General features: G+C 59.4%; 1 protein-coding gene across 1 annotated transcript in view; it reads right to left on the reverse strand.

The window, feature by feature from the left end:
* Nucleotides 1-957: 957 nt before the first annotated feature.
* Nucleotides 958-10,848, reverse strand: part of SLBP (stem-loop binding protein) — a 76,562-nt gene continuing 66,671 nt past the window's right edge. Inside the window, exon 8 of the mRNA XM_049630155.1 lies at nt 958-1,076. Within this exon, the coding sequence (XP_049486112.1) occupies nt 1,011-1,076 (66 nt within the window). The 3' untranslated portion in view covers nt 958-1,010. The remainder of the gene's footprint in view (nt 1,077-10,848) is intronic.

Here is a 10,848-nt window from a genome sequence, read left to right on the forward strand (position 1 = left end):
ACAGCAGTAGTGTCCCTGCGTGTCCCCACGCCCTGGGACAGGCTCAGTGCCAGCACCTGGTCTGTCGGGCCCGGCCCCGGCCCAGGCTACCTGCAGTGCCCTCCCCCACACACACCTGGTTGCATCTGCCTGTGCCTCGGGGAACAGTTCTAAGAACTAAGGAGACTTCTACCGTGACCACAGTGTGCCATCTGCTGAAACTGACCGCCTCTAAATCTCCAGTGTGGTCTCCCGGTGCCTCCTGGTGTTCTCCTGACGCCTGGTTTGCTCACAGCAGGACCTCAGTGAGCCCGACGCCACTCCCCATGCCATGGGAGACTGAGTCCCACCAAGCACCCCCCTGACACCCTCCCTGCACCCGGAGAAAAAAATCCCAGAATCCCCAGTGCCCCGACCCGTCCTACCCTGAATTGTGTGGTGCTGTGGCATCCGGGGTCCCGGCCCCCTCCCCGCAGAGTGCCTGGAAGGCAGGGTCAGGGGACACTGGAGAGTGCAAGGTCGGAACCCACCAATACCCCAGCAGGGCCCTGGCCTCAGAGCGACACACAGTCGGTCCTCAGTAAAGGCCCAGTGTTCCTTGAAAGGTTCCAAACCTCTGAGCACCCATAGGCTTGGGTGTGGCCAGTCTGCCAGGGGGAGATGGGATAGCCCCCGGACAGGTGGACAGGGACACAGGGAGGCCCTTGAACCTGGTGTGGGGGGAGGGGGGTGTAGCTGGGGGAGGAGGCCGTTAGGGAGCTGCGGGCAGGGTGGCGCCTCACGGGAGGCTCGATGGGATGCTGCCCCTCCTTCTCCACTGCCCTCCCGCTTCCCAGGGGCCAGAAGAGGTGGGGCCGGGGCCCCAGAACCTCGGGCCCCTGCCCAGCTGGCAGTGCCACCCACGAGGCACCCCGAGCCCAGCCTCCTCCCGGCACTCACCTGGTCAGATAGGAGGGCTGAGTGTGCGCAGGGCCCAGCGCTCTGAGCTCCTCGTGGGCGCCCGTCGGCCTCTACGGAGGCTGGGACGTTTATCACCCGCTGTCCTTCACCGGCCCCCTGCTCCTCGCCTGAGGGAGAGCCATTTGGACCTGCCCAAGCTGAACAATACAATATTTCTGTTGAGCTGTGAAGTTGATTAATAATTTGGGAATGAAATCAATATGGGCCCTGCTTCTCATTCCTGGCGTATCCCCGTGCACAGGGACGCCGCCGAGGCAGCTGGCTTGCTCAGACGAGGGCCACCGGGCAGGGTGGGGGCAGCACGGCCCCGGACTCACATTTGCCTCGAGTTCAGGGCAGAGCCCTCTTCACCTCGGAGAAGGGCGGCCCTCCAGCCTTGGCGACAGGAAGCCCCCACCTGAGGGCCTGGCAGGGGCTCTGTCTCCTCCCCCCACAGGCTCCGTCCCCTCAGCTCTCGGGAAGGCCCCGACCGTGCCCACGCAGGCGTCTCCAGAAGCCCGAGTTTCCACTGAGGCCACTGAGGTGGGTGCTCCGGCCACACCCCCCTGGGGCTCCCCTGAGCCTGAGCTCACCTGTGACCCCGGAGGGTCGCTGCTGACCTCCCTGCACGATCCCCACTGCAGCACTCAGGCTGCCCTGCATCCGACTTGCTCCTCCCCTGCCCGGGACCCCCCTGCAGGGCCACCGCACCCCACCCACCGGCACACAGCCGTACGGTGCTGCTCCCCAGAGCCCCCCACGCCTCAATCCACCTGCCAGCTCTCAACTGGGGGTCCTAGTCGGGCAGGGTTAGGGTTCATCTCAGGGCACAGAGGAAGCAAACAGCTGAGGGATGGGTGAACAAATGAATGAACAATGGAACGAACGAATGAATGAATGAACCAACAAGATACATCCAATGCCATGCTGAGGCCAGGTCCTGGATGAGCACAAGGAGTGCTGGCAGGGGGGAGTGGGGAGGAGGCCCAGATGCAGTGGGGCAGGTCATGGAATGGGGGAGAGAGAAGCATCCTGAGGGCCCCTCCTGCCCCAGGGTTGGTACGTTGGGGGCCAGTGCGCCTGGCCCAGAGTTGCGGCCCTCAGCTGCCCCCCAAGCCATCTACCTGGCCCCATCGTGCCCAGCGGTAAGGGCAGGGAAGCCCAGCACCCCTGCCTGTAACGTGTCCCACGCGCTGGTGCCCTGGGACCATCCTTCCTGCGGCCCCGAGGGTCCAGCGTGGCCCCTCTCCGGGACAGTTATGTGGGGGCAGGGGCCTCCACCAGGGCTGTCACATGCCCAGTCGCCGTGGGCACTGCCCTTGCCCCCTAATGATGCTGCTGAGAATGGCCCGGCCTCTCCTGCCCACGCCGGCTGCAAGGCACTAGACCAGACCTCGTGGCTTTGATCCCTGTCTGATGACCTCGGGTGGGTCTTAGAGGCCCCAGCCACCTTGCCTAGGAAACGGCACAGGACAGAGCCCCGGGCCACCTGGGGCTTCCCACTCGGTGCGGGCCAGGCACACAGGCAGCACACGACGTAGGCAGTCGTTTCCTTCCTCGCCCTCGCGTCGCTTGCTCAGCCTGGGCTGGGGGTCCAGCCCCTGGACCCCTGGAGACCCTCCCACTGACAGACCCCAGTCTGATGCCTTGATATCTGCAGTTCGTCTGCCTCTTCATCTGTCCCAGAGACCAGCCCTCGGACCCAGGCCCCGGCCATGGAGGGCGGCTCTGGCCTGGCCCGAAATGCCTTTTAACCAGCTCCCAGGGCGCGGCCGACAGGGCCTCTCCTGGGCACTGCAGGCTCAAGAGAGGACAAGCAACTTTGCCAGCCGGACAGTCTCTGCCCCGGGCTGGGCCCCGCGAGACACAGCCGGACGCCCACCGGGCCGGGCTGCACCTGTCAGCTGCAGGGCCGGGCCTCCGTGGAAGCCCAGCTCCCGAGTCCCAGGGTCTCGTCTGCTCAGCGGACAACAGGCCAGCCCCGAGGTCAGCCTGAGATTCTCGGCGGGCCCCCTGCCGCCGGGCGGGCCTCAGCACAAGCACAGCGGCCGATGACCCTGTCCGAGCGCCGCATCCGCCGGCCGGCAGCGCCCCGAGAGCCAAAGTCCCTTGACCCGCGCCGGGCGGGGGGGCCGGTTTTATAGGAGCCATTGACCGGCAGCATTGATCCCCGAGAATGTATCGCACAAATCATTTTGCACTAAACTGCGGAATCGATGGAGAAATCTCCCGGAAAATTTATATTAAAAGTCTCTGTTTGCCTAAATGAGTTCCCTGTGCCCCATATTGAATATTTGGCTGATGAATTGAATGGGTTTAAATTTGAACATTGCAGACCCATTAAAGAATGAATTCTTAAATCAAACCCTGCCATTTATGATTGAAATAGGATTTCCTCTGTGATGGGCCAGCCGCTACATAAATCAGCTGTGCGTTTTACACCGAACCATAAACAAGATATAATTCTTTTAATACACAACAGGTGCCTTAAATCTTTTGATGCATCTTGTATTTACCTGAAGTTGGGATTGCTGTATTTACACCAAGTCCCGTGGGGGCCTCTGATGGTGAAGGGGACAGTGGCCGTGCCCGTGGGACCCCGCCCGAGGACCTTCCAGAGAAGCCCGTGGGGGGCCAGGTGAGGCCACGCCCGCGTCCACCAGTGCCCACAGCCGGGGCCCCTCCGACACCCGTGAACCGGCACACGCACGTGCTCACACGTGCCACGCACAGGCCACATGTGCACACACACGCAGCCCTCGTGCGGGCACACAAGGGAACGGACCCAAGCACACACATGCTAGTGGGCGTGAGTGTGCTGCAGTGACCTGTGTGTGTGTGCACACATTTGTGCAGGTGAGTATGTGCATGAACACGCTGTGCACACACACGGAGTAGACCCACAAGTACACACTCACACACACACGCCAGCGCCATTCTGTACAGATGTGGGCACACACTCGGTCACTCCAGCACGCCCACACGTGTGTGTTCACACCCTCAAACGCACACTCAGGCACACACACACGGCAGATGGCAGGGTACAGGTACCTGCCCAGCTTCACCAACTCACTAACACACAGTGCACACGCACACGCCCCTGCCAGTGGCTCTCGCTCCCCAGGGACCGAGGGTCTGAGCAGTGGCAGGAGCAGGGCCAGCCCCACGTCGCGCGTGGTCCCTTTCCGGGGCCGCGGGCTCCACCCCCACTGGCCCTGGGCTTCTGGGGGCTGAGAGAAGCCTCCCCATCGAGGTACCCAGCTACCCCCCTGCCCACGCGGGCAGGACGTACGCACAGGTGCCCCCCGGGTCCCCATGCCCCCCCTCAAGCCAACGTGTCCTCTGGCAAGAGCTCGGCCAGGCACCAGGAACCACCAAGTCACTAGAGAAGCCAGCTGGGCACCCAGGAAAGCTTCCTGGGGGAGGCGATGCCAGCAGCAAGCCTGGAGGATGAGAGGGCTCCCCCCCTTGGCTTGGGGGCCAGAGAGGGGCTCCAGTCCATCAGGGCACATCTCTCTTTCTCCGTCCTTGGCCTCTCCAGCCAGCCACCTCTGCAGACTCAGTGTCCCGCCCAACACCCAGGCCTCCCGCTGGTGGGGGCTCACATTCAGGCAAATGCGCTCAGTGGCCCCAGCACCCCCACCACCGGTGCACCCAGCCCAGGCTGATTCTCCACCCCAAGCCAGCTAGGCCGAGCCCGGTTCTCTCTGAGCCCCCGGGGCAGGCATCCTCCCCGCGCTCCTGCTCTCACGCTTCTCACGGCTCCCCACGGCCGCCCGCCCCAGCCGGCCTCCCACATCCCCTCCACGTAACCCAGAGCAAGTACTCAAAACGCCATCCAGAAAATGCATCAAGGTGGGTGACTTGAAAAGTGCAGCATGCCCCACGCAAGGCCCCAGAGCCAGCCAGCCCCAGGCTTCTCAAGCCGCTCCGACTCCCCTGCCTGCTGTAAGCCGTTCCAGAAAACAGACGAGAGAAGTCCGCACCCTGGCTCACGAGGTGGGGATGACGCTGATGCCAAAGCAAAGCACACGCAGACAGCACGGAAGAGAGATTCAGAACCCGGACGAGAAAATGCGGGTACGTGTGTATACACGTACAGGTGTGTGCGCACAGAGGTACACGTGTGCACAAGTACAGATCCACGCATTTTAAGTGAAATGCTTCTGTGTTCTAAGTGACCCCGTGGCCAAGCAGGAGGCGCCTCAGAAAACACGTCCGTGCCTTCAGCTCCACCGAGAGCCTAAGGGAGAGAAACCACACGATCATCTCAAAAAATGCAAAGAGTGTACGTGCTAACTAGCCATCTCTGGTGTTTTGTTGTTTAATCTCTCAAACACGAGGAATGAAGGGTGATCGGATCATCGCATGGAGAACGACAGAGCCGTGTTCCTAGCTCGGACCCCACGTAGGCTGAGGCCACATCAGCAAGTTTTGGAAACTGGTAAGAAAAAGTTGGAGGGGCGCCTGGGTGGCTCAGTCGGTTGAGCGGCCGACTTCGGCTCAGGTCACGATCTCGCGGTCCGTGAGTTCGAGCCCCGCGTCGGGCTCTGTGCTGACAGCTCGGGGCCTGGAGCCTGCTTTGGGTTCTGTGTCTCCCTCTCTCTCTGCCCCTCCCCTACTCATGCTCTGTCTCTCTCTGTCTCAAAAATAAATAAAAACATTTAAAAAAAAGAAAAAAAAGTTGGAAAACAGAACAGAATAAGTGAGCGGGGGATTTGCAGAGGGAGGCTGACCCCTCCATGAAGAGGTCGACCCCGACAGGAATCAGATTCATGCAAAATCAGACACACTCACTGCTCAGATGCCAGCGCTGGCAGGGTCCCGGGGCCGGGGACCGGGGACCCGGGACCCGGGGTGTGGGCGGACCTCGTGCCAGGGCCCACGTGGCCGGGCTCCCAGGTGCCACGGGCAGGCTCGTCCTGTGTGGGTCGGTGGCCGCCCAGGTATCTGTCGTCGCGGGAGGGATGAGAGGGGGACAGAAGATGCACCCAGAACGGCACAGGAGACAGAGCCACACTGGGTCGCAGCTGGAAGGCCACGCGGAAGGTAGGCAGGGTGGCCCAATGCCGCGGGTAAGCTCAGAACGTGCAGTCCGTTGGTGGCGTCCGCGGCCGCCGGGCTCCTTCAACACGGGAACACCGGCTCCCGGGGAAACGCAGGGTCGGCTCCCTGGGAGCGTCGGGTCACGTTTTCATCCGCGGCTCAGCACGGAGCCGTGTTCGGTGCGTACTTCCGTCCAAAGACACTTTACCTAACACGTGGTCGATCCGTTCGCACAGAGTCCCCACGCCGGCGTCAGCGGACCTCGCGCCCTGACGGGGCCCACCTGACACAGGGTCTCCTCCGCGGGCACATCTCGGCCTCTGGGGGGACTTGAGCAGCACGCGGCAGGGGCGGGGGGCCGTGTCAAGCCGTGGAGTCACCAACAAAAAGCACAAAACTGCGGGAGACGTCGCGCTAGACGGACAGCAAAAAGGACCCGTGTTTACAGCGTGAGCCCAAGCGAGGAGACGGGGCGTGGCCTCCTGCCGCCTCCGGCCGGACGTGCCTGTCCCGACACTGATTCCTCGCTGCTGTGTGCAGTCCCCGGATGACCGGGAAAGCGCCGGCAGGGTTAGTCGTGGGGTCACCAATGAGCGTCCGCGGGCAGGTGAATCTGTGTCAGTCGCACGCACGGAAACAGTGCCAGGCCCTGGAGCAGGAGCCGCGCGCATAGCGAGGCACCGACCACATCTGCAGCCTGGGGGGAGGAGCGGGAACCGGGGTACCGGTGGAGATGCTCGGGGGACGCTGGGCCGGTTGTTCTGACACCAGCTGGCCTTGACTTCACCGCCGCCTACCCTCCCCGGGGCGCTGGGCCCCAGGCCCCGACCCACCCCGCAGGGCGGCAGGGACAACCTCAGCCACACGGGTCCCGTCTAGCCACAGCCCGCGAACAAACTTGGTCACGTGGCTGTGAAGCGGGCCACAGGCTCGCTCGGGGAGCCCTGTTATGAAAAGCAAGGAGGAGATGGTTCCCGGAGGACGACGAGCCACAGAGAATCAAAACGAAGCGTGAAACGACAAACGGGAGATGTGCCAGGTGGGGCCTCACGGGCCGGCGCGGGTGTGGGAGCCCCGCCCGACAGGTGCGCGCCCCGGTCGCCGGGCGAGGGGGGCACCTGCAGGAGTTGGCTCCGTTATTCAAAGGCAGTTCGTTATTGTCCTCATTTGTTTAAGTTAATACCCAACTTTGAGGCCAGAGCATGTGAGTTTTGATGTGTAATGTTCTCGATATCATTATTTTCTGAATTGCCCTTAATGGTTGGGCTTTTGTTTCCTGTTTGAATCAATGGTGATTTAAGGAATAAAGAAAGAGATTAAATTTTTAGCCGGCTGTGAGGCTGTTTAGTTGGTTTGGCTTTCGTTATTGATTCTTAGCGTTATTATATTGTAGCCGGAGAATATAAATGGTGTCACTTCTGTTTGAGGAATTCATCGAGACTTTCTTTGTGGGCCATCAGATACTGCTTTTCAATGAAGGTTCCTTAAATGCTGAAAATGAAGGTGTTCTGGATGTGCAGCGTGAAGCTTGGTACATATGAACACACATTAAATTAGCTCTGAGCGATTTTACTCAGATCCTACATACACACGGGTTCTCATACACCTGCTCAGGCCAAGGGCACCGCAAGTGTATCCCTGCGGCGGCTCCTCTGCTGTTGGAAGCGCCGTCCCTTCAAATGCTTTGATGCCATATTGTTCATCACCTACAAGTTTATGCCTCTGATCTCTTCATTGTGGATTTTACCTCTTGTCAATAGAAATTTACTTTTTCTCCAATTTAAAGCTTCTACCTTTAATTACACTCAGCCTGCGGACCTTCTTAAATGCCCACACACCCCTCCGTCCAGCATGAGGCATTGAACGCCTGTCCCTTGAGTGCGGGCTGGACACGGTGGCCCGCGGAGGGTGGGACAAGTGATGGTGCAGGACGCAGGCGCTGAGCCCCACCCCCCCCCCCCCCCCAGAGAGACCACGTGTGGAGGAACAGCCACACGAGCCAGGCATCTTGGCTGCGGGCCCCGGCCCCGGCTGGGCCTTCAGATGACGTAGCCCCAGCGGACAGCTTCCCTGCCACCCGGCGCGAGACCCCAGCCAGAGCCCCCAGTTAAGCTGTTCCCAAATTCGTGACCCCGGACAGTGTGAGAGAATCAACGTTTACTTTCTGAGCTGCTGAGTTTGGAGCTAACTTGCCGCGTGGCAAAGGATGAGTAGCTCCCCTCTCCGTTCGCCTCCGTGTTTACCCGCTTGTTCGTACCCCATGAGTGCGATTCTGTCTCCGGCACACACGTCAGGTCCCCAGCAGGAGGCAGAGGCCACCCCAGTCCCAACGAGGAGGCTGGAGCGACAGGGCGAGCACCAGCCCAGGCTGTGTCCCGCACAGACCTGGACACAGACACCGCCGTTACGTTTTCACGGGTGTTCAACTCATCACGCCCGCTGCCGTGCCGTGTGGACTCGTCCTCGCCCGCTGTCGAGACCTGTGCTTGTCACACTTCTGTACCTCAGGAGCCAGGTTCTTCCTGCTTCCTGTTCTCCCCACCTCTGCTTTTGGCCTAAGAGTTAGATTTTCCTTGCCTTTTTCTCATTAGCAATTTTATTTTATTTTATTTTATTTTTATTTTTATTTTTATTTTGAGAGAGAGAGAGAGAGAGAGAGAGCAAGCTGGAGAGGGGTAGAGAGAGAGAAGGAGAGACAGAATCCCAGGCAGGCTCCACACCGTCAGCATGGACCCTGATGTGGGGCTCAAACTCACGAACAGTGAGATCATGACCCGAGCCGAAATCAAGAGTCGGACGCTTAAGCAACCGAGCCACCCAAGCGCCCCTCTCATTAGCGATTTTAGAAGTGAACACGCATCCTGGGTTTTAAACTTATGTGTGGTCACATGTGCATTAAAAACATGACCTTGAACGCCATTTCTCCTTTTGTCAGCTATCCTTACTTTGATCCATCTTCCAGGAGGACACCTTTAAGTAATTTCTAAAGGAAGGGGACACGGTGGGCTATTCTCAGTCCTTTCATACTTGAGAGTGTATTTCAATATCTTTACGCGTTACGGGAATGATTAGATCATAATCTTGTTTCAAAATCTTATCGCTTATTCACTGATGAAATTATTGTTCACGTGGAAAACCCTGGCCTGGCAGGAAGCCTGTGGGACGGCCTGGCACTCACACCTTACGTCCCTTCTCAGTGTGCACTGGACGTTGTGACTCACGTCGGATGGACAGAACCACGTGGGTGACGGGCATCACTCGGGGGGATTCAGCCATGAAAGGATCCCCACCTCGCTCCCCTCTCTCTCGGGCCACTCGCCTGGGGCCACAGCTGCCACGTCAGGGGGTAGGGAGGGTCTCCAGGGGGTGAGTTTGGAGGTGGATCCCCACCCACCCCGGTGGAGCCATCAGATGAGACCGTGGCCCCAGCCAACAGCGTGAGGACAGCCTTGAGCCAGAGACCCCCAGTGAAGCCACGCATGGGCCACTGACGCTTAGAAACGGAGATCGTCAACAGCTATTGTTCTAAGCGAGTAACTTCTGAGAGTGATTTGTGAAGCAGCAATAAATAACTAACATAGCAAGCAACCCACAACACAACTACTAGAACTGACAAATGGCTTTAGTGACATCACAAGAAACAAGGTCAATACACGGAATTCAATTCTACTTCTAGAAGCTGGTAGTTAACAATTAGAAGATGAATTTTTAAAAATCTGTTTAAATGAGCACCAAAAATAAAATGCATGGAGAGAAGTCCAATGAAATATGAGCGAGACCTCACACAGACCCTGAGAAATCACAGAAGGCAGCTAAGCAGAGACACAAACCGTGTCCAGGGGTTGGAAAACTCAACCGCACTGGGACAGAAGCTCTCCCCCAAACTGTATGTAGATTTAACACAGTCCCAATCAAAATACTAACAGCCTTTTTTGGTAAAACTTGCTGAGTCAAATGGGATTGCAGAAAGACTAGAATGGCCTAAGATTTCTGGCAGAAAGGAAAAGGCCGGAAGGCTTTCACTACCTGATTCCAAGTCTTCCTGTGAAGCCACAGTCATCGAGGCCACGTGACGGGGGTGAGACAGGGCAACAGAGACAGGCCCCGTACACACGCCACCAATTCACTTCTGATGGGACACCAGGGCTCCTTCACGGGGGGTCTTTTCCAAAAATGGCACGGGGCAGCAGGTGAGTGTGTAACGTAACCCACGACAGACCCCAAATTAATCACAGATCCAAACCTAAAAGCCAAAACTATCAATCTTCTGGGAAAAAGCCACGGGAGACTGTCTCCATGAGTTTGGGGGTCATTTACACGTTTATCTAAATGATCTGGAGCACGTCCCTTCACGGCACCATTCAGGCTACTGCTTAGAGGTGGCTCATCCCACCAGGTCAGCGGGTGGTCTCCTTAGCTTCGCCCGCGGCGACGCAGTCCTCAACTTGTCCTTCACACTCAGGCTCCCTGCGGCCATCAGAGCTCCGGTGCACGGCGGAGGGAGGCCGCAGGCCCACAGAGTCCTGTACACGTGGGGACTGGGCTGGTGGCAAGGGAGCACCTGGGCCGAGGCTGGGCCCCAGGGCACAGACCCCGGACCTTTTGAGCCCCACCCCAGCTCCACACCCTGCATGACCAAAGAACGTGCCCGCCCCCCAGTGCCCACTTCAGGGGGGGGCCCTGACAGGTGACCCAGGAGAGAGGCCCTGCTGGCTGGGGATCCAGGGGCTGGGATATGTGGGGAGAGGGGTTGGGGTGTGGGGAGAGGGCAGGGGGACGGGTGTGGGGAGAGGGGCTGGGATATGTGGAGAGAGGGTCTGGGGTGTGGGGAGAGGGGCTGGGGTGTGGGGAGAGGGGCTGGGGTGTGAGGGAAGGGCGGGGGGG

This window comes from Panthera uncia, chromosome B1 (assembly GCF_023721935.1).
Source record: "Panthera uncia isolate 11264 chromosome B1, Puncia_PCG_1.0, whole genome shotgun sequence".
NCBI classification, from domain to species: domain Eukaryota; kingdom Metazoa; phylum Chordata; class Mammalia; order Carnivora; family Felidae; genus Panthera; species Panthera uncia.